Below are 26,517 nucleotides of genomic sequence, written 5' to 3' on the forward strand. Positions count from 1 at the left end.
TTCATTACATTTTCTTCGTGGCTGCGAGATACCTTTCTGCTGTGCGGTTGCCAAGGCTTTCTCTTTAACACGCTACCTTTGTCACATTGGTCTCCCTCGACCAGTGAGCGTTACTAGGGCTTTGATGTCGTTATCACACCAAGTCTGTGCATCTGCGCGCACGTCGTCTTTCCTTCAACTGTCCCTCCGCATCCGACTCACCACAGGAGACCTACGTTCTCCTCGTACTTAACTTTTTTTTTCCTGTAAGCACGCCGTCTCTCCTCGCCGCACGTTCACCACACCCACGTTGCGTGCAGCAGTGTTGTAGCTGCTCTCTTTCTATCACGCACCGCTTTACCCGTATCTCGTGAATTCCCATCTCCGTCATACTCGCTCGTGGCTTTGCGGGGTCGCGGCCACCCTGGTAAGCTCTTTTCCCTGGGGTGATTCTGCGCACTGAGACGATGGAGGGGTCGAGGAAGTATGAGGATGCCGCCGTGCGCGGCATCACACGCCATCATGTCTGGAAGAGCAGGACCAGCGATCTCACCGTGATCAACCTCAGGGACCCGACTGAGGTGCTGAGGATCTGGGAGCCACCGGCGGTATCACCCGTGGCTGAAACGAAGCAGGCGATTGCCGCTCCCTTGCCGCCGGCCCGACCGCAGACCGCAAAGCAGGAGGGACTCAATGCCCTTTTGGCAAAACTGCAGCTTTCTCGATCATCGCAAGAGTCTTTGTCGCTTGCGCCACATCCCCTCTCCAACTCCGTTCACTCCGCTCTACCTAGCGGGACAGAGCGTCCAGCGCTGCCGTCGACGGCCCGTGTCCCTCCTCCGGCCGCCGCGCCGTCCCCGACTGTGGTGAACCCGGAGGCAAGCGATCCCTTGTTTCCTGACCCTAAGGAGTCCTCACCGAGTGCTTCCGGTCAGTTCGAGTTCATCACAGGCACGAACATACCTGGTCAGGGGGTTGTGAAGAGCACTGAGGCCATGGATGAGTCATCCAGCATGGCCCTCTTCCACGATCCGCTCTGGGGCGGCGCGCTGGACGCGTTCACGATGTTGCCGTCCTCAAAGCCATCCCCGAAGCCTCAGCTTCACGCGTCTCTGTCAGAGCTCTACGCCAGCGCTGCTTCCAACAGCGCCAACGCGTTTGCATCGCCGCCGGCGCCGGTGCCACAGCCGGTGCCTCAGCCTCAACTAGTGGCATCTCCTCCCCTTCCCACAGTGACCGCCAGTCCAATGCCGACAGCGATGGCACATTCGATAATGCCAATGATGGGCGGTCTTGTCCAGGCGTCTAGTCCGCCTCAAATAAACACTCAATACCCCATGTACACAATGCCCGTTCAGTACATGACACAACAACCGCAGTTCCCCACAGGGATGGTGTACAATGTGTCACATTTTTTCCCTTACGGCGCGACTCCAATGATGCTGGCGCAGCCTCAGCATATTCCGCCCGGCTATGCGATACCCGCCGCTGCAATGATGCGGCCCGGCACAAATGTAAAGGCAATGCCTTTTGTACCGGGCAACACAATGTGAAAGGAACAGCAGTGGCTGTGTCTCACGCACGCTCATCATCACACTTGGCGGACTCTGGCCAGGGCGGACAATGAAGTGCTGTGCAGCTACACGTTTGCTGCCTACGGACACAGAACGGACAGGCTGCGGCAAGGCTCGTTCTCTGCGTGTTAATCTTTGCTCGCGACTGTTTCTTTTGTGTGCTTTTTACTCTTTATTTTCTTTCCCTTCTCATTTGCGCTCTTTCCCCAGACGCCCTCTTTGTCGTTTTCCTTTTGTTTCTTCAGTTGTCTCTCCATCTTTTTTTTGTTTTATGGACGTCATTCTTGTTTTGTTTGCTTTTGCCCCCCCCCTTCCCCCCCGATGGCTCCTCTCCCCCCATCACCGTTTTGCCATCACGAATGCCGGCCCGTGACTACCCTGTCCAGGACTTCTACTCCCAGGGCGGATGGACGGCTTCAAATCAGTCTATCCCCGTGTGAGCATATTCTACTCCCACAACGCTGGCAAATGGGAAACCGCAAGCAGCAAGAAGGTAAGTAATGACGACTGTATTGTACTCGTGTGCCGTGAACGGTGTTGGTATTCACTTTTTTTCCCCCACTTCTCGTTTACCAGGTGCCTTCCGTTTTTTTTTGTTTCTCCGGTGTACGATACTCAACTGTGTCTGCACAGACACCTCTCTCGTTGGACAACAAAATGGAGACGCATATGAGTGCAACAAAGGACTTCACGCCCGTCAAAAAAAGGAAAGAATGTGCAATGACAAGTCGTGTGCGCATGTGTACGGGTTCGTGGGTGTATATTGTTGTGCTTCACATACACAGACACTAACAGTCGTGCGCACGCACACAAGCGAACTCATCCCTTGTGTGCGCGTCTTTTCTCCATCTTTTTTTTTTCGCGTTCTTCGTGCACAGGGAAACAAGCCACGGCAAAAAAAAAACCCGAAGTGGATAGAAGGCCAGAGAGCAGCCCGAAAGGCTTGGTGCTTCATGCATCTTTGCTGCCGTGTGACGTACCTCTGGAGACATGAATCTGAAGTCTCTTACCGCCCCACCCACTCAGCGGTGCGGCTGAGGACTTTGAAGACGTTTCTTCGTAGTTTTAAGGCATCGCAAAGGAAACACAAAAAAAACTCTTCGCCTTCGTCTTGTCAGTTGTTTCTTCTTTTTATTGTATTGTTGGTAATATTACCAAACAATCAAGAGCATCTCCCATAGAGGGAGACGTGCAGCAGGCGTGCAGTTTTTGTCGCACGCTTGCCCGAAGCTGGTGGGGAGGGGGAGGGTATAGAGGCAGGGGGGGGGGCGGTAGAGCAAAAAGTCTTCACAGCAGCCGTAAAGTAGATTTAATGTCACCGCCTTTTCCTATCAGGTTTTTCTCTGCTCGCCTCTCGGAAACACTGTGCGAGTCCTCCCCCCCTCCTATATCACAAAACCTTCTGCAACAGTTGCCAGCAGCTGCATTCACTCCCCAAAAGCTTTAATTCCCAGCTGGGAGAGTTGCCGTCTCCTTCTCTCAGTAGTGACCAAAGGCGCAGGTGAAGTGTGTCGCCACTTGAACTTACTGTATTTTTTTTCTACTGACGGACTCCTCCACAGTACTCTCTTTTTCTGTTGTTCCAGTTGTGTGGATCTCGGGTCTCTCACTTGATGATTGTCGACTCCCCCACCCCTCTTTCTCTCTCCTCCTCCACTTGCTTCACATTTGCTTCTGGTCGGCTCACACGCATCTTTTGCTCTACTTGCTTGCCGGACACATACCTCACGTACCAAAAAAAAATATCACACATTCGAACTCGCCCTGACAGAAGAGTGTGTGTGTTTTTGTGAAGGACTTTGTATTCATTTTATCTCTTTGTCTGTCAGATAAGAGAAGGGGACACTAATACTGTTTTATTTTATTTTTATAGCACGTGAGATCCTCATTGGCTGACAAAAAAGGCTACTGCATCTAGGGCCACCATGTCTTCGCGTACGTGCGCGTCCAAGACGCCGGCACAGGCTCGCTTAGCCGAGGTCGTAGCGGCCTATATTAAGCATCTGATGGATCTGCAGGCGTCTGGCAGCGACCAGGCCTCTCTAGACGACGTCATGATCCCTTCGCCAAGCGACAAGTATCCCTCGCACGACTTCTTCTGCGCAATACACACCCCACCCATTTCACTGGAGAGTTACACGCATCGACTAGTGACTTACATGCACTGCTCACCTGAGTCATTCGTGTTCGCCGTGGCCTACCTGCGGCGCCTAGTGCTTAGCGGATTCCCGGTGCACATGCGCTCTGTTCATCGACTGCTGCTAACAGCTGTCTTGGTAGCCCTCAAATGTCGCGACGACCTGTGTTATCACATAAGCTTCTACGCCGAAGTAGGTGGTGTCACCCCAAAGGATTTGCGCACAATGGAGATCCGCTTTCTGTCCGACCTCATCCACTTTGAAAGCGGGATCTCTCTAGAGGATTATCACACCGTCATGGAGGACATCACGCGAGTGACTTCACGACGCGTGATTGTGAAAAGTATAAGCAACGATTCGGGGTTGTGCAGCCCATGCGGCGTCTCGGCAAGTTCTTCCGCTGCCTCTAGCCCGAGCAATCTCAGCTGCCCAGGGGGAAAGAGTGCCGCGTTCGCACCCTTGTGGACTAGCGAGTGCGAGCTGTTTTGGGGTCGCTAGGCTTTTCGTCTCTCTTCCTCGCGCTGCAGAAAGAGCTGCCGGCACACTCCCACGTGAAGCGCAGAGAATAGAGGCATGTCGTTGAAAGGATTCACTGAAGAGGTCTAGCTGAGGAAGTGTCAAAGTCTGTGTCACTGCAAACGGTACCAACGCGAAAAGAATGTCAAGGAGACGAAACACCTGATGCTCTGTGCTGCTAAGGTTCTTTACTTTTGAATTTTATTTTACTTTCTGTGGAGTGACTGCACAAAAAGGAGGACGAGCGGAGGCCGGAGGTCGAAAAGTGGCAGCGACAACAACGAAGTGGGGCATGCCAGGTATCCGAGCAGTAAGAATTTTCGTGCTCATTTTTGTTTTGTTGTCGTTGTGGTGCTTTGACAGGTACGCGCCACTCTTTTCATCTCCCGTCTCATCTCCATGAACGAAAAGCAGCTAACCCCCCTCCCCCTCCCCTCCCCCCCTCATCCCTAACCGTAAACCCTTAGTCTTTCACTAATGTTCTTCGCCTCATTTCTCTAATTACGTATGGTATTATGCGATTGTTTTCTATGTTCCTGACACGTCGTTTGTAGCTCGCTGCCGCTTTCCTCTCACATCTTCTTTTCGGTACTTTTTATGGTTGAGTGTTTTTGTCTTTCTCACCCCCCCTTCCCGTCAACAGTATTTGTTGTTTTCCAGGTTTTCCTGTTCTGTTCTTGTGATGCTGGTCGCTTCACCGTGATGTCCGGCAGTAGTGTCACCTCCGCCACACGCGCACACACACACACTTTAGTGGGGCAGCGAATATCCCGCCACCTGCTCGCCGGGTGCGGTTCTGGGGTCCTGGTATCGATGTGCAGGCGTTGGATGGCGCTGTGCCCAAGAGACATTAACTGGTGACCATGTTGTGAACCGACCCAGTATCAATTTGGTCGTGGGGTCCGCAAATATACGCGGCTCCAGCTCGAGTGTCGCGTGCATCTGCTGCGGTGCGCTCAAACTTTGGCGTCGTCCCGGGCGCTGCCCGCGCCCGTATACCGGTGCAAGTGCAGTGAACCAAGCGACGCCAAGCGGTGTTGGTGGGCCCAGTTTCTCAGCCGCCCCTCTCCCCCCTCCCCCACCCGGCATGCACGTAGCCGATGCGTTGCTGTCGTCGGCTGCATGGCAAGCAGCAGCAGCACCAGCGTCTGCTCTGGAGCAGGACGCTTGGCGCGCGGGTCGCTTGGGTGAGGGAGGGCGGGGACGGGGAGGGGGGGGGAGCGTGCCGTGCACCGCCCGTCTGCCTGCCTGCCTGGCGCCGATCGCGCACAGCACGTGCCCGGAGAAGGCGGGAAACAAAAAAAAACGAGAGGAGGGGCCGGTAAACACCGGCATGTCCTGATTGGACTGGCCACATCTCATTTCAGACGACCCGGACGTAGACGCACCGCAGCAGAGACGGACGAGCTGTGGCTGGGCGCGTAATGTATTTGTTTACTTGATCTTTTTTAAGTGTTGTAACTTTTTGTTTTGTTGTTTCAAGGCAAATGCACACATATATATATATATGTATATACATGTATGTGTATTCCCTCCATCTAGCGTAGTCTCTCATAAGAGATAATGGTCCTGGTGGGAATGGCGACATATCCGGAGACGCTACAGGAGTGAAGGTTACCCGCGGGGAGGGCAGCAAACCCGAGTGTGGAAAAGAAATTGAAGTGTGTGTACCCGGGTGGGGGGAAATAAGCAAGTTCAACCAAACACCCATCACTGGTGTTTGACACGCTTCGTGATGGATGAACCTGCACATGTCCACGGTGAGGGAAACACGCCTAGAACGATGAGGCTACCTCCAAGACGGGGAAGGAAGGAGGTGCTGAAGTGCTGATGGCGAGCTGATTCTTCGGTTTCCCCTCGGTTTCTGTTTTCTTGGGCGTTGCCAGTGGTCAAGGGACGCAGCGTGACATCCTCGCTGTCTTCCAGGGCGCTCTATGATGTCTTCCTTTTCCAGTGTCTCGTGTAACCTTGTGTATACCGCCGCCACCTTTTATTGTTTCGAAGAATATATAGGTATATTTTCAAATATGTCATGTTTTCTAGATTTTGTGCTAGGACGGCTCCTTTCTCCCTATTTTTGCCATTTAATTTTTTCCATTTTTTCCTCCAAGTGCCTCAGAGTGGCTCTCTCTCGAAACTCCTGTACATCCTCTTTGCGCTGGTGTTGCTAAAATATATTGCGCGTGTACACACGTTGAGGGGGTACGTGGCTCCTTTCCGCTTCGCTGACGTGACACTGTCTTTTTTTCCGCCTCGCCCGTCACCCTGCTATGCAGATTCCCGTTTTTCGCTCCCCTCCACCTAATCCCTGATAAAATGAGACGCTTCATCGTGGTGTCGTGGTCTGGTACTGCACTCTCCACGGAAGCGGCGCAGCGCGTTGGCGCTTACCGATCTTGGATAATTGCTTTCAGTAACAGCGTGAGGCAGCTACGACCCATCCAAGTGAGATTGATATGTGCTTACTCGTGCCGACAATGCCATACCCCTGGCATCCTCGAGAAGATGGGTGAGGCGATTAACGTGACTGGAGTGCATCCCACTTAACCCTTTGATGCCCACTGAGGGGGGAGGCTTGAACCAGTCAGGAAACTACATTGCGTAGTGACCTGTTTAATCTAGGAGCTCCATGGTGACCTGCTAACTAGCGGGCACCGGAGCTGTAGGCAGAGACTGTGCGAGGACGGGCGAGGAGACGTTGCTGTAGCGCGTGCCCACACCGGTACATCTCACATCGAGGTGGGTCTGGAGATTGCCAGGTAGGGAGCTAAATTCGACTCACCCGCTTGCATATCTCCATGGACTCGTTGTAAAAAAAATTCGTGATGCTTTTAATCCTTTTTTCCTTTAAAGTTTTTGTTGATGTTTTTGTTTTTCCTGCCGAGCTGAATAGTTTTGGTACTTTCTCGCCTTTTCCTTAACTTCTTTTGCGCCTTCTTTTGTCTCCGTTGGCTGCGCCCCTGCTTCCCTGTCTCTGTCCAGTCCCCCTCCTAAAAAAAATTTAGTTTCATTGAGAGGAGTTGGTGCGCATGTGCTAGCCGCTCTTTTTTTTCCCCCTGTTGTAGTTTACATTCCCCCTCCCCTCCGCTCCTTTAGTGCGCATGGTCACAGACTCTTCACACTTGTATTTTCTTGACCGTCCGAGTTTTTGTTGTTGTACTGCGGCACCCTCCTTTCTCCCTCTCTCTTTTTTTTCTCTGGACGGGGAGGTGGCCGTCGCGGTTCTCATTTCCTTCAACAACATGGCAAGGCCGAAGATGACTTGCTGCTCTTCTGTGTTTCCTTTGTCTTGAGTTTGTTTTCCTTTTTATGTTTTACCTCCCCAGTCCTTTAACTTCACATACCCCCTAACGCCTAGCTTCCCTCCGATCGTCCTTCCCTTCGGAAAGATGTTTTCTAGATATGACCTCCCCGACACAATTACAGGCGGACGTGCTCAACGACTATCCCTTCGCTATGGGAAAGGGAGGGGGGGGGTTCTGGGAAATGGGGGTTGTGAGTTTACATCTGCCACACACCAGCCGTCATATATTTCAAATTGTGAGGCACAGAGGTTGACCTTTTTCTTTACCCTGCCCCCCGTCTTATTCACTTTTCCTTCTGTTTTCATGTCTTTTCTCTGTTCATCTCTCGGCTTTTCTTTTTTTGCTTTTTCGAGTGCCCTCGTTATTTTCGTTCACCCTCGCTATGTGTGATCTATGATGTTGAGAAGCACGCGACTGGTTCTCTGTTCACTCGTTTCTTTCAAAGCTGTCGTGGCTTCTCCCCTGCCCTTTCCCTCTAAGCGCACAGGCGCATGGAAGATGATGAAACACACGAAAAAAAAATAGCGAAAGAAGCCACCTCGCAAGGTGATTCTTTTTTATCCTCTCTCCTCCCCCCGCGCGCGCGCCTCGGCGGCCCAACGCCATCTATTTTTGAGTTGCGTGAAACCCTGTGCAACACGTAGTCTTGACCTCACTACTTGGACACCCAGATGTTCAAGGGCTTAAGAGAAGAATCCCCAGGGCTTGTGAATATGCGACAACGCCTTTGCACTCCAGGGAGTGCACCCTGTAATTCTGACATCTTCGGTCCGAGGCTCGTGGATCCGTCGCCTCCCCCCCCCCTATTTCCTCCTTCACTTCACCGCGCTTTTGTGTCTTTACATACTCCATGTCACATTGTTTGCCACTTGCTACACCCATTTCCACATGCTCATGACAACACGCGCACATCCACAACTCCGCCATCCCGTGTTCTCGTAATGCATAATTATTTTCTCGCCGCTGTAGCCACCTCGATAGTCGAACTGTTCGTTTTGGTTGATTTTGTGACTTTCTGTAACTCCCACTACACTGCCAGACGCGTAAAGTGCGAGTGTGTTTTTGTCGCCGCAGAAGAGGGGAGGGGGGGGGACCGCCATGTCCAAAGGATTCGCGGTTCATCCGCTGACGACGGCGCGCAAAGAGGTGGTGATCAACGAAGCTCTTATTCGCACTGCTATCTCGTTCAAGCCGTCCTTCACCACCGAGGATGATCGCATTCGGGTCGTTGGTAATAGGGAAAAGGCACTCCGCGAGAGTAAGCTGCAAAGCGAAGCCGCTAGTATCGCGTTGGAGGACGTTCAGACCCTCCTCCTTTCATTCCGCGGTCTTGAACGCATTGAGAACCTGAGCGCATTACGCTCTTTGACGAAGCTGCATCTGGACAACAACCGTCTCTGCCGCATTGAGAACCTTGAAAGCCTCGTGAACCTTGAGTGGCTAGATTTAAGCTACAATGCCATTGAGGTGATTGAGGGGCTGCAGGAGCTACAGCATCTCAGCTGTTTGTCTCTCTATGCAAATAAAATTACGGCGTTGAGTGGGCTGACATGCTTGCCGGAGCTGAGCACGCTTAGTCTTGGCTCCAACCCCCTGGAAAACATCGAGGAAGCTGTGCTTTATCTGCACCAGCTGCCACGGCTACGGGTATTGACGTTAAAGGAGTGCCCGCTGGCTGCTCTGCCAAACTACCGAGCCCGAGTGATCGCGTTTGTACGTGGGGTGAAGTTCGTGGATGGGCAACTCGTGAAGGGGGAGGAGGCGGCGAAGGCGCGCGAGGCGTTTCACGAGAAGTTGCTTTCCGTCGACGAGGGGGACGAGGCTCGCGCTGCAGAAGCAAAGGTGCAAGCAGAACAAGATGTCATCGCGTCATCCTACATGCATTACAACTGCCCGAACGAGGGGACACTTTTTGATGAGTTACTTCATCTCGACCTCGATGGTCGCAACATGGAAGCTATTCTGCGAAGTGAGGCAGTGCTCCCTGTCGCAAAGGATCCACTGGAGCGTTATCAGATTGAGTTCAACGAGCAGCTGAAGCAGCTGACCACCACCATGAAGGAAATCCGCGACCGCCGCGATCTCGACGACGCGGCCTATCGTAAGGCCGTTGCCTATACACTGCGCCAAAACGCAGACTTATCCCGGGCCTCGATGCAGCAATTCGAGACGCTTATGAAGGGCAATATTCCCAAAGGAGTTGCCCAGCAGCAACCTGGTTCTGTTCAGCAGCTCTCGTCTCAGGTGACCCGGTCCCTGCACGCGGCGCTGGAGAAGCTGCGTCAAGAGCTTTTAGAGCAAGAGGCTCATCAGTACGACGTGCTCGAAGTGCTGCACAACAATACGATCACAAAGTGGAAAGCGGACGGGGTGGAGGTCGTACTTCAGAGCTCCTTTGAGGGGCTGCTTCGCCTCGAGACAGATTTTCAGGGGATTGTGCGGCACATTTTTGACGCCGTCTTCGAGCAGCGACGCAAGAACGACAATGCGGAAAGGGGGTTCCACTACACAGGCCAGGATGAGGCCATGCTCGCCTTTCTGGATAACAAAGAAGAGTATCAGCGCACCGTGAATGAGTGGTACGAGCTTCGTCGAAAGCGTTTGGAGGAGCTTGAGTTGCACCACCTCAAGGCAGAGGAGACCTTGCTGAACGTTCGCACAAAAACTATAGTGGACGCTGAGCAGGACCGCCACCGACAGCGAGTGCATGAGGTGTGCGAGTATGTGAAGAACATGTCGATAATGATAGACGGGACGGATAGTTGAAGGACTCATGCGCCGTGCTCTCGCCCTAACCTACAGCCGCACAAGGCCGCACGTTCCCTCTTGGCATGTGCGAAACAGCTGCCGCCTTTTAGCCTCTTACCGGCATCTGTCTTTGTGCCGCTATCCGATGTGTGGTGAATCAACAAGTGCGTGGTCGTGTGTGCGGCTTAGTCTGTGTGCATTTTGCTTCAAACGGTTTTGTTCCTCAAGAGCCTGAGGCTTCATTCGCTTTCCCCTTTCCCCTCTCCCTCTCTAACCCCCCCCCCTCCCCTCGGCTACCCCTCGTTTTCTCTTGTTTCTATGGGCCGATGAAATGTAGATTAGAATGTGCGTGTGTCGGCGCAACACGCGAGCGTGATATGTTGAGAAGTAACGCCCTCTTCAACTCAACAAACTACAAGAAGCATGATCCGCACGGGGCGTTAAATTTGGAGAGTTGACCTCTGCTGTATGCTGCCTTGGCTTGCTTCTTTTCGCGCACGGGCGCTTGACTTGATGGACGCCGGTAGCTGTTGAAGCTCGTGTCTTGATCTCCTGTCGGTGTTTCCCTAGCACAATTCACCCTTTGTTTTCCCCTCTCCCCCAGCGCGGTGATGAGCTGTCGCTGAGGCCTTGACAGCTTTTCCGTGTGCCCCCGCCACACACCCCTCTCCCTTTTACGGCGTTAAAGGGCTGCTTGGGGACCTAGGAGTGTGAACTTATCTGGCACCTCTGCGCTCGCGGCACTGTGCTGCTTCCCTAGCACCTCCTGACGCTGCTACTCTTTTTTTAATGCTTGCCCACCTCTTGCTTGTATTTCGCTCTGCTTGCTCTATTCCTTTCTTGTACTTCGATCTGTCTCGGCATTTTCACACGGTGGGTCATTCCCTTGACGCTCTTCCCCCGCCCACTTTGTGTGTTGGTTCGTTTCACACTGATAGAGAAATCCGCGTAGTAGTCGCGCCGCAACCATGGGGGCTTTCATGTACCTGAATGAGCTGTGGAAGAAGAAGTCTTCCGATGTGATGCGCTTCATTCAGCGCATCCGCTCGTGGGAGTACCGCCACCAGCACACGGTGGTGCGCCTGCGCCGCCCGACGCGCCCGGAGAAGGCCCGCATGCTTGGCTACAAGACGAAGCAGGGCTTCTGCGTGTTCCGCGTGCGCGTGCGCCGTGGTGGCCGCAAACGCCCGGCCCACAAGGGTATCACGTACGGTAAGCCGAAGACCAGCGGTGTGCTTGGCATGAAGCTGAACAAGAACAACCAGGCTGTTGCGGAGCAGCGTCTGGGCAAGCGCTTTGGTAACCTGCGCGTGCTGAACTCGTACTGGGTGAACATGGACTCCACGTTCAAGTGGTACGAGGTCATTGCTGTGGACCCGATGTGCAAGACCATCCGCCGCGACCCCCGCATCAACTGGATCGTCAACTCCGTGCACAAGCACCGTGAGCAGCGCGGTCTGACCTCTGCTGGTCGCAAGCACCGTGGTCTGCGCCACAAGGGTCACAAGGCTTCCAAGCTGCGCCCGTCGTACCGCGCTGCGTGGCGCCGCAACAACCGCATCGTGTTCCTGCGCAAGCGTTAAGTCACTTTGGTGGTGCCGCTCTGTGTTACTCGCCCTTCTTTTATTTTGTGTTTCTTTTTCATTTGATGAAAGCGACAACCGCAGACAAACACAACAGTGGCAAGCACTGCTGTAAATCGATTGAGGGAGGTTGCGGCACAGCTCCGCAGAGGTGTGGGTTTTTCCCCACTGGACAGGTCTCCCCTCCCCCACTCGTCTCTTGATACCCCCTTTCTCCTATGTGTGAGCTCATGCCTGTCTTCATCATCGCCTTTCACCACACATACACTGCTTGCCTCATCCTGTGTGTGGCATAGTGGCAGGGGCCGATTGGGGCGTGAGGCTGAAGAGAAAAAACCAACTCTTCATCTCTCCACATCCCTAGGGACTCCAGCCAGCATGTACCAGGACTCTTCATGCCCTTCTCTTGTCTTCACCTGACTCAATTGTGGTTTTGTTGACCTCCCCTCTCACATACCTGACCAAAAACACACAGCTTGAAAAAAAATATTTTCGACACCGCTGGTTACGGTTCGCGTTCACCGGCAGCACTGCGCCTTGGTCTCTCGTTTTCACAGCACATTCGCTCACCAGGTAAGGGAGGGGAGGGGGTGCTGGGGGAGTTGCGTTACAGGAGAGAGACTCTCGCATGATATCTGACGACCTTGGTCAATCGAGTGTTTCATTTTTGACAGCTTTTACGTGCGGATCTGTGCACTGCGGTTTCTGCGACTCTGTGTCCTGTGTTGGTGGTACACTAACGTGTGCCGCTGAACCGACAGTGTAGGGTCCACCACCCACACCACCCCCACAATACTTCTGTGTGTGTGTGTGTGTGTGTGGGAGGGGAGCGGTGCGCTTTCTACAACGCTCAGGGCACCCCTCACAGGAGTTTTATTTCAGTGTTTTACACGTGGCTTATTTTTTCACCGGTGAGAACAAGTCGCAATGCCAGTCGAATCAAAGGTACTCCCGACACCAGCACGTCTCCCGCCAGATGACGCGTTGTACGTGGTGGGAACCCTTATCCGGTACATACTCTTCATTGTGGTCGTGCTTTTTGGGGTCATCCCGGCTTTGTGTGGTACCGTGTTCCCGCCTTTTTCAGCGCTGTGGAGCATCCTGAAGGCTGTGTCACCATACGCGTGGGCCTCGATGGGCACCGGTATCGGCATTACTCTTTCCATTCTCGGAGCCGCGTGGGGCATCCTCACAAGTGGCGCGTCCATCAGCGGTGCGGCCATCCGGGCACCGGAAATCCGAAGCAAAAACCTCATTTCCATCATTTTCTGCGAAGCCGTGGCTATTTACGGTGTTATTCTTTCCATCATCATGATGGGTAAGATTCAGGCGAGCAAATCCTCGGTCGGTGCGGGTGGCACCTACACTTATGAGACCATTGTCGGCGGCTACACCCTCTTTGCTGCCGGTGTCGCAGTGGGCATCGGCAACATGGCGTGTGGAATCTCGGTCGGCATTGTCGGGAGCAGCTGTGCCATTGCCGATGCGCACAGCAGCAGTCTGTTTGTAAAAGTGCTTGTGATTGAGATTTTCGCCTCAGCACTTGGTATCTTTGCCGTCATCACAGGGATTCTGATGGCACAGAAGGTGGAAATGAAGTAATTCAAGGAGGAGGAGGAGGAGGAGGAGGGGGGAGTAGATGAGCGTCAAACACAGAGCTGCGGTACTCGGATAAAATGAAAAACGGCTTCCATTGGGAGACCCCACATCTCACTGGAAAAGGAGGTCCCGGCTGGGGGATCTTCCTTAATTGCTGGTCTAACGACCACTAATTGGGTAGTCAGACGCGCTCTGATAGTTTTGCGCACCCTTGCCATCGCTGCATTTTCCATTTTATCGATTGATCGGTCTCGTGGTCGCCCTATGAGGAACATCTTGTTTCTGAGCGCCGAAGACGCGTGCCCGAGACGCGGTGCGCCGCTGTTACTCTTCGTGCTTCGCTCTTTTTTTTTGCTGTTTTTGGCGTGCGTATTTGTGTGCACAGGCAGTGATGGATGCGCATCTCGTTTGCTTTGTGATGTCGCGTGAGTTTGTCACGGTTGTTTGGATTTGCACCTTTGCACGATTGGCAATACTTCACTAGCAGGCATGGGAGAAAAAACAACATGTGATCAGGGTCAGCAAGACACAGCGATTTCATGGAGATGGTGGCGATACGGATGGATTGTATAGCTCCCCCTTTTGGCTAGCTGCTTGGCACGTTGGCAGATGAGCTCTTTGTCTCGATGAAGCATCCCGCAGCTTTTACCTTTCTTATTCGAACTCCGAGTGCTGTTGAGGAGAATAGAGAAGAAAATTCTGACACACAGGAGGGAGACCTGAGCGCGTCAGTGCAGTGCTCAACGCTTCTGGACAGCGGCCTTTTTTTTTAGACATCTAATTGAATGGCGACAGATCTGCCACTTTGAAGTCGTTCGTCACTGCGTCGGAAACCCCTGTGGGCTTTTCGGTTGCTCACTTGCACTACCTTTCCCCTCTTTGATCAATCTGTTATTTGATATGTGTTTATACAGTTTTTTTTTTTTTGTGTGAGTGGCAGGGGGGCATTCTACTCCCAGTGTGAAAAGGGTTCACGCAAATAGGCCGATATTTCGCGTGTTCGAGGGGGCTCGAAATCGGCAGATGGCTGCATCACAATTGGTGCTACAGCGGTACACTCAATTGATCAGCAGTGGCGATCTCGATGCAGCATTCAACTATATCTCCGATGACATCATCTACGTTACCTGGCTTGGCGTCGTCGAAGGGAAGGAGAACGTTATGACATTTCTTCGAGATAACCTGCGCTTCCTGCACTTCACGAAGAACTTTAATCGCTGGAGGCAAGTACAGCATTGCCTGGACCCGGAGTTGAACAGATCCCTTGACAAATCAGAGGTCGGCGACCCAGCCCTCTTTAACCGAGAGGGGTACGATGGGCAAGGGTATGCAACCTTCGAGCGCGACGGCACAATGGCAAATATAGTAAAGCTCTCTATGCAGAAAACGCATGTGAAGGAAACGATTGTTATTCGAGACAACAAGGTAGTTCTAGTAACCTTGATGGAGCAACTGTGACAAGCGAGGCAAGAGACGATATTGTGTGTAGGTTCTCTTGTGAAAGGTTGACATGAACGTTCCTTTGGTTACTGCTAACGGGTGGCGATGAACTGTTTTCGAGGGGGCACACGCCTGCACCCGCCATGCCTATCGCTGTTGAAGTAGCAGAGGCTAGTTATGTATCACAGACTACAGCTGCCTGTAGAATACTCCGCCCGCTACCAATTCATGCGGGCGCAATGCATGACATCGCGCACTATCCTCTGCCTCTCGTATTCATTTTCGCAGAGGGCCTCCTCCCCGGCGGTTTTGATTTGTGCTCACGTATCGTGTTGTCTGTGCGTGTGTGTGTTATGGGGGTTTTCCCTTACATGGCTGTGACAGTTGTCCTGAGAAAACGAAAATTGGGCTTGCGCCAGCCCGGTGGATCATCTCTCGGTTCTCTGACCAGCACACCAACGGCGTGGTGTGCGACACGTGCGTGCTTGCACCTGTGGCTGTGGTGGTTTCTTTTGAAATGGGTAGGAACTGCCTCCAATCTCTCCACGTACTTTCCGTCACCGCTCCCAGCACGTAGAAGCACCCAACTTGACTCATCTTCCACACCTTCCGCCCCCCCCCCCTTTTCTCTTTTACGCGACAAGAAAGCGAGTCTGACGGCCCTGACTCTCCTCCACCCTCAAACTGGAAAATAATACACCTCACTTTTTCCAGAACCTCGAACGCTCAACCTTTCTGCTGTCTTTCCGGCGAGGTGCCCTGTGAGAATTGCTCGAAGCTACTTCTGAAAGAGGAGTACCGACACCGAGATGAAGTCTACAAGAGCCGGGCGTGAGCGCGAGCTGGAGGCGAATATCGCCATTCGCAAGCGGGAGATCGCCGCGCTGGAGCAAGAGAAGAGCGAGCTGCAGTCCGGCATGGCCGTTGAGAACCCGAAAATGCGCGAGGATGACCTACTTGCCTCCTTTCCTGTGCTCGACTACTGTGGCAAGAAGCCACGCCAGTCAATCCAGCGTGTTTCGGTGGAGCAGTACGGCAACGTAATGATTCAACTGGAGATCGCTAAGAAGGCTATCGATTCACAGAACCAAAAGGACCGTGCTGAGATCCAAGAGCTGCACCGCCTTATTCGCGAGCAGGAGAAGAAACAAAGGACATTCACGCGAAAGGCGGAGTGTCTTGCCGAGGAGGCTGGTTTCAACATAAAGTCGCTCACAGATCGGGGCTGTGCTGGCGCGCTAAAGATGCAGGACTACAAGAGTGACGTCTCTCTCGCAGAGCTGGAGGCGCGCAAGCGCCTGGTCGATCACGAGGTGAAGGCAGCGAAGATCATTGCTGAAAAGAAGGGCGCTGCGATCGTCGCGCTGACCAAACTTGTGGAGAAACGCCGCTCCACGATTGACGACGTCGATTCCTTGTACAACCAAATCCGTGTTGTAGATCGTGATACAACCGTCACGGGGGAAGAACTAGCCCGAATGAAGGCAGACATGCAGGCCGCAGACGCCTGGCTTGAGTCACGGGCCGACCCATCAGACTCGGTGGCGCGCAAGATTATCGACGAGGACTCCGCCACGATCCATGGTGAGAAGGAGCAGGCGATGAATGAGCAGCGCGTCCCACAGGAACGTGTTATAAAAGCGCAGGAGTTCCGCATCGCACAGCTGGAGAAGCGGGCCAAGGTGGTGGACAGGGCGCTGAAGAAGTGTGGTCTCTCTCACGAGGTCGACAAGATCGTAGCGCGTGGGTGGTCGCGGCGGGAGGTAGAGGTGCCGGAAATCCAGGAGGAGCTGTACGACATTGAGAAGATCATCCCAGCGCAGGAGAAGATCCATCCCGGAATCTACAATTTGCTCCTCACCGAGAAGGAGAGGGCGGGGCGCACGGTCAGCATTCTCACCATATCTGCCAAGGAGAAGGAGGAGGTGATTGCCGCGCTCACCCCTCATCTAAATCAATTGGCAGCAGAATGCAATGTGGCGATTCAGGAGCTGGATGACTACGCCTCCAAGCTGGTGTTTTCCGAGGAAAAGCAGCGCCTCCAAGCCCTCAAGTGGGTGCGTGAGCAGCGCCAGTATTGCGCGGAGCTCTTGGAGGAGAAAGCACTCCTCGTGAAAACCGCTGAGTAAGGTGACGAGCTGCAGGTTTCTGCTGCCACTGAGCAGAGCGTGTCAACCCGATGCTTGCTTCCCCAACCTAATGTCCAGTGCCAATTCCGTGCTTTTCCTGATGTCTCAATGATGAGGAATCGGAGCTGAGCCCTCTATGCCGGCGCCGCCAAGACGCTCGTGCGCGTTGCCCACTCGTCATCTCTGCCCTGTAACATTTGCCTCTCCTCATTCTCGTATGAATATATGTAGTATCTTTTTTTTTGCTGGTCTTTACTCTCGCAGAGACGCTTTTCTGATTGTGCGCAATGGTTTTGTTGGTTGCTATTAGTTGAGCATGACCGTGCCTCTCAACTCCGCGAGCACTCCGCTCGGCTCGGCGCAGGGGTGGTAGTTTCGTGTCGGTTTTTCTGCGCGTGCGTGTATGAGTGTTCGCGAATGCATCTCGGGCAGGGGGTACGGTTCCAGCCGATAGTGGTTGAAGCTGCTTTGACGCCTCCCCGCTCTCGTATTACGCACGGCATTATCTATATGCACTAATGACGCAGCGTTGGGGGGGGGCACCAGGATACTGCGGACGTGGTTTAAGTGAGGGCACGGGGTTGCCATCTAACGGCGGCTCCGGTGTGCTGGTTTTGAGCAGAACTCCTCGCCTCTGTGTGGTGTTGTCGTTTTTTTTTGTTTTTTGTTGGTGTGAAGTTGCGATGGTGGTGCCCATCGATTCGACGGATTTGTACTGGCGTTGTTCTCCTCCTCTTTCTCCCCCCCCATCTCAACTCTGTACCGTGTCTCTTCTCTGTCTCCCGAGGGCGATATTACGGCCCTCTTGTTTTTTTTTTTGTGTGTGTTTCTCCCACTTCCAGCTCGACTAGTACCTGGAAGAAAAAAACATCACCGAACAGAAACCCACTCTAACAAGTCACTGCGCGATGGTAATGGGGTGAATGTGATGTGTAGTATGCCCCCTTCCTCCTCCCTCCCCCCCTCCACAGACACACGCCGCCGTGCGCTGATTCACACGGAGGATAAGGCTTCCCATTCTCTTTTTATCCGGACAAGAGAGTTCCTGGATCCGTGGCACAGCTGGTTATGATGCCCCTGACTGGTCACCTCGTGGTAAGTCACACAGGTCGAGCCATTCGTGATAGGACAAATTATTGCGGCGGGAAAACGCCGCGGTTCTCTACTTGCTCTCATGAGCACACATACTTCCACCTCTATGCCACAACTTTTCTTTTCTCTGACCCTCCCGTCGTTCTGTGAAGCAGTAAATTATTTTGTTTTTTTTTGCTCGAAAAAAAGTTCTCCTTCAAGTACAAGGGACGCAGTTGCACGCGCTTTCAGGTGTTTTTCAATTACGCTGGCAACTAAACCGTGCGCGGTCAGTCATCTGCTGTGCAAACCCGTGCGTGCATGCATCTCCGTATATAGGTGTCGTCTTCCTTCGCAACACTAGTGTTCCGTGTACCCAGTTTGTCGCCGCTGTGGCTCTCTTCTTGCTGAGGCTCCTTTCTTGAGTAGTGGGCCGCTTCTGTTTGTTCTTTTGTTGCGATTTGCTGCCCCCCCCTTCCCCCTTCCCCCGCTGCATTCGTTTCTCTCCTCCTTTTCCGTCCTTATCACCGCAATCATGTCTGAGCGCCTTTCCACTGACGCCAACAGTAAGGCGAGTGTCACCAGCACCGCCGCTGATGTAGGAAATATCCACAGCGGTGTGGAGAAGGCGGTGCACATGATGTGGAACAACCAGTATGACGAAGCACTCGAGAAGTTACGTGCAAAAAAGGACAAGAACCCACGCTACGCGCTCGAGTGGGCCAACGTCAGCCTTGTCAAGACTCTGATGACCTCGACAAACGAAGATCGCGAAACTCTCCTTGACCTGTTCAAAGCAGCAGATTCTCTCTCAACCTCAACGAAGTATAACGACCCCATGTTTTCTGACGAAGAGGGGGATGACGGAGACGAGGAGGAGGAGGAGGAGGAGGAACAGAAGACGCGCAAGCAACTGAAAAAAGAAAAGAAAAGGAACAAGAAAGCCTTCAAGGCACGCAAAAAGGACGCGACCAAAGATGGGGACTACTTTGATCAGACATGGAAGCTGGAGTGTGATGTGATCTATGCGGACGCGCTTCTAATCCGTTCCATTGGTCAGCTGATGATGAACTCTTACATCAAGGGTGGTATCAACCTCCGCAAGGCGTGGGGGTGCTACCACAACCTCATCCAGCAAGTTGAGCGAGACACCGAAAACAGGATTCCGTACGAGCTGAAAATGTGCATCAAGTACGGTACCGGCACTTTCTACGCCTTCTTGGCGCTCGTGCCAGCGAACTTGATGAAGTTGCTGAGCATCATCGGATTCATCTCTGACCGCGACCTCGGTGAGCAGTACCTGATAGAGGTATTCGAGAGCAACACGATTCGTTCTCCCTTTGCCGCGTTGGTGTTATGTACGCTCTACCTTTTCCTGCCGACTGGCCTCGGTGACGTTGAGGTATCTCTGTCGCGCGCGCGACACGTTCTAGAGACCATGAATGCGCGCTACCCAACCAACACCTACTTTCACGGCTACGCAAACTTCTACTTCCGCAAGAAAGGGGAGGTCGAGTCGGCGCTAAGCTCTATCACACGCGCTGCCGAGAACGCTGAGAGGGTCGGTCTTGTGCCTTTGCTTATCAAGTACCTCTACGCCGACACTCTCTTCATGGACCAGCAGTGGTTCGAGGCGAGGGAGCAGTATCGCAAGATCCTTGAACACCTGGCACAAACAAACGAAAAGTTCGCCTACACTGGCCAGGTTGTGCTGTCCATGGCGGCGTGTTACGTCATGCAAGACAAGGAAAAAGAGGCTCTGATCTGGTTCAAAAAGGTGGGTTCTATGTACAATCCCAAGTCCAAGAATGACTCCAATTCACCGCGGTTCGCAAACCGTGTGATCGCTAACCCACGCCTGCTCCCGCTCTCGGGGGTGTACATGCTCTACATCAACCGTGACCTGGCACACATGAACAAGGAGCAGGGCAGCCGGGTCTTGGCCGAGCTGAAGCGAGTGACAGAGGGAAAAGATCTCAGTGGACCGGAGGCCGAGAACATGTACAATCTCTTCGCTGGCGTCATTGAGAAGGGCAGTGGGAACATCGATGCAGCATTCGTTTACATGAACAAAATCTTGGAAAATGAAAAGAAGATCCCGCAGGATTCCATGATATTGCCCTTCACGTACTACGAAACCGCGGAGATGGAGTACCGCCGCGGTAATGTAGACAAGGCAAAGGAGCTGTTTGACAAAGGCAGCAAGATCAAAGGCGACGGAAACGAAACGCTCTCTAACAGGTACAGCATCGCTATGAAGCAGCTACGCCGCGCTACGATGGACCGCGGCGCGCGGTAGCGCTGCTCCCCACAAAGCAGAACCCGAGAAGAGTACATGCTGATCAAACCAGGCGTGCAAGTATTTCTCCGTCACACCGCCTGTACTTTCGGTTTACCAAAGCATCGTGCCTGCCGATATTTTAGCGTGCGTTCGGGCGTGTGGATGCTGATCCCCTTGCGAAGCTCAGTTGAAAAGAAATTATATATATATATATATTTATGTATATCCCCGCGCTTCGCTGTTTCTGCTCATTTTTTTCCCCTGCGCCTTTTTTTTCGCACATCGGATTTGTCTCGATTTCCCCTCGTCCCCCCCACTTTTCAGTTTTCCTCCTTTTGTTTCTGGATCGTGCGTCTACGCGCTACTTTCCCTTACTCTCCAAGTGTAGTTACGGACACGACTACGTCCTGACGTGTGTGTGTGTGTGTGTGTGTGTGTGTGATGAGGGTAGCAGGGAGCTTTATGCGTCTGCGTGTGGATTTTCTTTGTTGGTACCGCCGTTGAGCGCACGCTGCCACGCAAAAAAAAAAGCGCTCACATGAGGTTATTGCCGATGTTTCAGACCTGGAGCTGGTAGACGTGGACGCTAAAGGTATGCAGAGGGGGGGGGGTGCCGGCGGCACACAAAGAGAGAGCGAACGCGCAGGTGTTTCTATGCCGTACTCCGAAGCTAGCGGTCTTTCTACTGTAATGATTATCCCTTGCGTAGATTTCCACACTGGGCCACCTGGGAGGCAGCCGATTCTGTTTGCTTTTACTGTGCTCTTGCTCTCCAGCGCCTCAGTTTGTGCTGTGTGTGTTTCTGCTCTAGTGATAATCAGTAACATGCCCAAGACACACTGCAAGAGTGACACTGGTGAGGAGGCAGGTAGATTTAACAGACGAACACGCACTGACTGAAATACCCCCCCGTTGTTGTTCTCTCCACATCGCATACCAAAGGAAAGCCATTTGTTTTTCCTTCTCGTTTATGCAGCACGCGCGGTAAAACAAACGGACTTTGATGTATTGTGCGGTCATGCAATATTGCGGGTGCCCGTATCACCCCAGCGCTGCTTGTTCTTCCTCCGTTGGCTGTTCAGCGTGATATATCCTATGCCCCCCCCGCAGGACGACGGACCATGCATTCTTCCTGCCCGGGCTCAGCAGCTGGGCGGCCTGTCCCTGACGCAGCTGCGCCACACCTGTCTCGACGCACGCGGGCAAACCATTCAGGCACACCAGCTCCCACGCTGTCGACGAGTGTAGGAGACACAGACTCCTGCGCGAAGAGGCATCACGCCACCTTGCGAAGCACGGCGGCTGGATGCGACACTGCGGGAGAAACACAGCCCACGGGCTGTGGGTGCAGGGGGGGGGCTCAGGGGGCGCCGACGTACCCCTGGTTGGTTCCTACCTCCTTTCCCTCTTCCCCACCCGGCATGCACGTAGCCGATGCGTTGCTGTCGTCGGCTGCATGGCAAGCAGCAGCAGCACCAGCGTCTGCTCTGGAGCAGGACGCTTGGCGCGCGGGTCGCTTGGGTGAGGGAGGGCGGGGACGGGGAGGGGGGGGAGCGTGCCGTGCACCGCCCGTCTGCCTGCCTGCCTGGCGCCGATCGCGCACAGCACATGCCCGGAGAAGGCGGGAAACAAAAAAAAACGAGAGGAGGGGTCAGCAAACACCGGCATGTCCTGATTGGACTAGCCACATCTCATTTCAGACGACCCGGACGTAGACGCACCGCAGCAGAGACGGACGAGCTGTGGCTGCGCGCGTAATGTATTTGATGGAGTCTTTATGGTCCCGAGGCATATTGGTAAACTTTCAGTTGGGCCGGTGCTTGACACTAGCGAAAGCCGTCACGGCTTTTTTTCTCTACACTGACTGTCTCATTTCTGGTTCAGGAACATGCCTGTTGCTGTTTTTTTTCCTCTCGACATTCTCCTTTTTTCGTCGACGTGATTCTTGCGTTTATTCTCTTGCGGACTGTGTGTGATAATGTGTTGTGTAGGGAAGCTCGGCTGTTCTCTGTGCCATTGTTGTGCTCTTCTCTTTTACCGTTCTCTCTGCATTTTTTGTGTTCCCGATTCCTTGGGAACTCGTCCCACTCGACGTCATTTTTTTTTTTTTTCGTTTTCTACGATGAGCGGCAGGTGTTCGGAGATCAGCCAACTTTTCTGAGGAGTTTTACGATAAACAGCAAAGCACACCATCCGCACCCAAAAGATAGGAAAGGCTCAAGAGACGTGCAACGAGCAGTGCAAGCGAGGCTGGGCGTGTCACTTCTGTAAATGTAGAGAGGGAGACCGAGTCTTTTCGGGTAGTCGTGCTCAGTGGCGGAGACCTTTGGCGGGCCCATGCAATATGCACCCCACACCAATGGGAATCGATATATATATATATATATACATATATATGTACTCAAGTCACATCATGCAGGGGTCTCAACACTTCCCAACACAGCTGGTCGGAGAAACGCTTCTGTGTGATGACGGAGACGACGCCACAGCTCCACACAACCACACACCAATCTTTTTTTTCCTGCTTGCTTGTGCCTTAATTGGTCATCATCACGCCATGGTGCACGGTTTTTTTTATTCCTTGGGCTGTGGACCATTTGAATTTATTCTCCCCAGTCTGCATAGATTATACGGCGAAACACCGTTTGTCGCACGCATCTGTGCACTTAACTACAGGGAGCGCGCGAGCGAGCACGTGCGTTGGCGACAGCAAGAGAGAGAGAGACGGACAGACAAATATGAGCTCCACCCGGCGCTGTGTAGGTGCGGCCGAGGGCTCGCACCTTCTCAATCGTTCAAGGCAAGAAGAGACGTCGTATGAGACATCGAATGGGAACGCCTACACGCCCGAAGTGGTGACAGACCCCAACGCTTTCCCAACAGAGCAGACACCGGCGGAGCTCGAAACTGCAGCCACCCAGTCGAATGGTCAAGACTACTTGAACTACTACGATCCATCGTCGTATCAAAACTTTTACTACCAGGATGGCGACGGGAACTACTATTATTACACCGACCCACAACAGTACGAATCGAACGAGGTGCTGCGAGACCTGAACGTCAACGTGCCGCTAACCCCCGAGAATCTTGTTCGGTCTTACGAATACGAATCGTACGATCCACCTACGTACAACTGGTTTGTGGACATTGTTGTAGACACGTTCATTTCGAAGCCATACCGAGTCTATCTCACTCTTTTACTTTACTGCGCCGCAGTGTTTATGGGCGTGCTAGGACTGGACTACACTTTTGCGATACTGTATCGATTGTTCTCGCCACCAGATCCTATCGCGAACAAAGACATGCAACCGTTTGCATACTTGGCCATGTTCTTCTACTTCAGTTTTGTGATGGTCACAGTGTTTTGCGCCTTGATGGATATGTTGCGCAACCTGTGGGTTTTAAAGCGGAGTGACACCGTTTTCTGGGGAATGTCGCACAAGTTCATTTCGAAGTGTAAGCCGCCTTACCTTGTATACCTCGTAATCATTTTTTTAACGGTCTTCATGCCGGTGCTATGGGCGATCATCGAGACCCCAGTCAAGGGGCAGTCGCTCGTGTTTGTGGCGCAGCGCTACGCGAACATTGCAGTGTTGGTGGCAACATTTCTAGTCGTCATCTGTTACGTGTGGTTCTACTGGAAGGCGCTGGTGTACAAGTGGTCTGCTATCAACAAGCGTGCTGAGTGTGACGATCTCGAGATGCGCCGGTATGCCAACAAACGCCACTCGGAAAAGGCGAAAAAGGTACACTGGTATTATGCTTCCACAGTACTAGAGGAGTTTGGTATGGACCGTGACACGTTGCTGTACAATTCCGTTGTGGTTACTGTTGGCTGTGTGCCACTTTTTGCCCTTTATGCGGCGCAGACGCTTAGCACCCGCAGCAGCCCCCCGTCAGTGGTCTGGCCAGCGATCGCGTCCCTCGGCCTCACGTGCATTTACATTTTTTCCTGGATGACTGTGCTTCGCCGCAAGAGTCAGTGGGCTACCTACGCTTCGTTTGCGCTTATCGCAGTCTTGCTCGTTCTGGGTATCATCGGCGGAGGCATTAGCCACTCCCCGGCAGCAGCAGGCATCGTGTTTGCTTTTTTTCTTGTGTCTCATTGCATGGTGGCCCGCAAGCGCAAGCACGTGTTGACGAAAAAGGAACTAGGTGCCGCTTTAAGGGTGCCGTATGACGCGCGGGCAGACGAGAAAAAGGAACAGAAGCGGCGTATCGACACATATCTCTTCTGTTGCCGCAACCTCATCCTCGACTACCTGAGGTGTTTCGATGTCAAAAAGCTCTGTGGCTACCGCCACCCAGATGTGGTGGAGGCGGAGAGACGCTTGATGATTAGCCGCATCGCACTGCGCACAGATCAGAAGGCACTCCTTGTCTGGTGGGTTATCGTGATGCTCGCTGTGGCATTCACAGTGGCACTCTCGAATGGCATTCAGTATCGATTCACTACACCTATCGCAGTGTCAACGAATACGCCAGTGATGGGACGCACTCCATTTGCCCCGCTGTGTGAACGGGTGTTCAATGCCAACGGTGACGCGCCGCTGAGGATGCTAGATCTGGGCTTTTTAGCGGCGCTGTCGTACACTTTCGGCACTGACGGCGACACTGACTTCGCCACGTGGTTTGCCTCGAAACCTTCCCTGGTGCGCATGCACCCAGTGGCGCTGCCCTCCACACTCAATTCGGCTACCGATGGAACAAATATTTCCTTCTCTGACTATGTTGATCTCTCTAGCAAGTACCACGTGATCACACTGAACTCGAACAGCAGGGGTCTTTCCCTCTTCCGCGATCTGGACGACTGGGGGGAGTCCATCGCTCTCCAGGTAGCCGGCACAATCGCTCCCCTCACCACTATATGGGACGAAAAAAGCCGGGCAGCGTTTGTGCAAAAGGCGGGCTTTTTGAAGAAGGGGTTCCCGCCGTCTGTCGCGCTGGATAACGTGAAGGGCTACATAGCGGAGCTTAGGCGCACCAACGTCCCGGGTGACATTTTGATCGTAGGAGACCAGTTCAACGGCGGCTACGCAAAAATACTCGCCGCCGAGCTGAACTTGCCTTTTGTCGCATTCAACCCACCGGGCACCAAGTACATGAACGTGTTCTTGACAAACGGGGTGCAACTCAGTTCTGTGCGGGGTCTCTGGTCGTATGTGGACTCGCTGGAGGACACGGTAAACACAGCCTACTATCCTTGCGATTCCAATCTTTCCTCCAACCGCTGCGGCCGCATTAGCACTGTTTTGTCCTATTTGTTGGAGACCTGCGGTGACGCCACAGGTCGTTCGATGAATCAAGCCTAGATATACTTTGTAGATATGTTGCCTGGGTAGCTCTGTTCTTCTTTCTGGCTCATAGCAAACATGTGCGCGTGCGTTTGCCTTCATTACTGCCATCATGGCTCCCTTGTTTGTTTTCGCCTCACTTCTTTGTGATCCCTCTTGACCCTCAACCCCCCCCCCTCCCCCCTCCTTACGCAGAGCATGGTACCCTTCGTTACCAGGTGACCAAGGCGGCTATCTGGCTGATCATATGTATCCGTAGGGTTTTAAGCCACCCCTCATTGTTACCGCTTTTGGTGGACTGCGCTTGCATTCTCCCGCCTGTTTTGCTTCAGCGTGTTGCATCTTTCCGTCTCTTGCTTGTAGCCCGAGATCAGGGGAGATGAGGAGCACTCGTTTGTTTTTTTTACTTCAGGGGTCATTGACGTATGGCTGATAATGAAGCCGGCACAGAAAACCCGCGTCTTTACAAGTCACTGGGTCTGTTTGCGGTTCACAGTGATAGCTCTTTCACGACTGCCACTGCCGACTCTTTTTTTTTCAGCACTTGGCGTTACAATGGCGGCGTTACAGTATGCCGCACATCATGTTTGCCATGCCGTTGTCTTCTTCTCGAAAAAAAAAATGGCACACATCTTTCTCCCCCCCTCGGTCTTCCCTCCTAAATTCGTCTCCATTTTTGCCCTCCCCCCTTTTTCTCATTCATATCGCTTTGTATGAATTTCCCTCACAACACCCACTCATGCACGGGAACTGGCTCTCTCCTTTACCGACTGAAGAAACTCTCCAAGCTGTATTTCTTGTTCATCTCTCCCCTCCCCTCCCCCCCCCCCACTCGCTACCCCATTATCCTACTGTAGATT

General features: G+C 53.1%; 9 protein-coding genes across 9 annotated transcripts; all 9 read left to right on the top strand.

Moving 5' to 3' along the window:
- Positions 1-446: 446 nt before the first annotated feature.
- Positions 447-1,532, top strand: JKF63_03154 (uncharacterized protein; the record flags this gene model as incomplete). Its single annotated transcript, XM_067899175.1, has 1 exon — positions 447-1,532. The coding sequence occupies one exon, from the start codon at positions 447-449 to the stop codon at positions 1,530-1,532; it is 1,086 nt and encodes a 361-aa protein (XP_067755619.1).
- A 1,946-nt stretch (positions 1,533-3,478) lies between these two features.
- JKF63_03155 (uncharacterized protein) lies at positions 3,479-4,189 on the top strand (the record flags this gene model as incomplete). Its single annotated transcript, XM_067899176.1, has 1 exon — positions 3,479-4,189. One exon carries the CDS (start codon positions 3,479-3,481, stop codon positions 4,187-4,189), a length of 711 nt encoding a protein of 236 aa, XP_067755620.1.
- Positions 4,190-8,610: 4,421 nt separating this feature from the next.
- On the top strand, positions 8,611-10,278 carry JKF63_03156 (uncharacterized protein; the record flags this gene model as incomplete). The annotated part of the gene is made up of 1 exon (XM_067899177.1): positions 8,611-10,278. The coding sequence occupies one exon, from the start codon at positions 8,611-8,613 to the stop codon at positions 10,276-10,278; it is 1,668 nt and encodes a 555-aa protein (XP_067755621.1).
- Positions 10,279-11,228: 950 nt separating this feature from the next.
- On the top strand, positions 11,229-11,843 carry JKF63_03157 (uncharacterized protein; the record flags this gene model as incomplete). Its single annotated transcript, XM_067899178.1, has 1 exon — positions 11,229-11,843. The coding sequence occupies one exon, from the start codon at positions 11,229-11,231 to the stop codon at positions 11,841-11,843; it is 615 nt and encodes a 204-aa protein (XP_067755622.1).
- A 927-nt stretch (positions 11,844-12,770) lies between these two features.
- JKF63_03158 (uncharacterized protein) lies at positions 12,771-13,445 on the top strand (the record flags this gene model as incomplete). The annotated part of the gene is made up of 1 exon (XM_067899179.1): positions 12,771-13,445. One exon carries the CDS (start codon positions 12,771-12,773, stop codon positions 13,443-13,445), a length of 675 nt encoding a protein of 224 aa, XP_067755623.1.
- Positions 13,446-14,465: 1,020 nt separating this feature from the next.
- JKF63_03159 (uncharacterized protein) lies at positions 14,466-14,900 on the top strand (the record flags this gene model as incomplete). The annotated part of the gene is made up of 1 exon (XM_067899180.1): positions 14,466-14,900. One exon carries the CDS (start codon positions 14,466-14,468, stop codon positions 14,898-14,900), a length of 435 nt encoding a protein of 144 aa, XP_067755624.1.
- Positions 14,901-15,691: 791 nt separating this feature from the next.
- Positions 15,692-17,011, top strand: JKF63_03160 (uncharacterized protein; the record flags this gene model as incomplete). Its single annotated transcript, XM_067899181.1, has 1 exon — positions 15,692-17,011. The coding sequence occupies one exon, from the start codon at positions 15,692-15,694 to the stop codon at positions 17,009-17,011; it is 1,320 nt and encodes a 439-aa protein (XP_067755625.1).
- A 1,606-nt stretch (positions 17,012-18,617) lies between these two features.
- JKF63_03161 (uncharacterized protein) lies at positions 18,618-20,381 on the top strand (the record flags this gene model as incomplete). The annotated part of the gene is made up of 1 exon (XM_067899182.1): positions 18,618-20,381. The coding sequence occupies one exon, from the start codon at positions 18,618-18,620 to the stop codon at positions 20,379-20,381; it is 1,764 nt and encodes a 587-aa protein (XP_067755626.1).
- A 2,720-nt stretch (positions 20,382-23,101) lies between these two features.
- On the top strand, positions 23,102-25,675 carry JKF63_03162 (uncharacterized protein; the record flags this gene model as incomplete). The annotated part of the gene is made up of 1 exon (XM_067899183.1): positions 23,102-25,675. The coding sequence occupies one exon, from the start codon at positions 23,102-23,104 to the stop codon at positions 25,673-25,675; it is 2,574 nt and encodes an 857-aa protein (XP_067755627.1).
- Positions 25,676-26,517: the final 842 nt, after the last annotated feature.

The sequence above is a fragment of the Porcisia hertigi genome, chromosome 30 (genome assembly GCF_017918235.1).
Source record: "Porcisia hertigi strain C119 chromosome 30, whole genome shotgun sequence".
NCBI classification, from domain to species: domain Eukaryota; phylum Euglenozoa; class Kinetoplastea; order Trypanosomatida; family Trypanosomatidae; genus Porcisia; species Porcisia hertigi.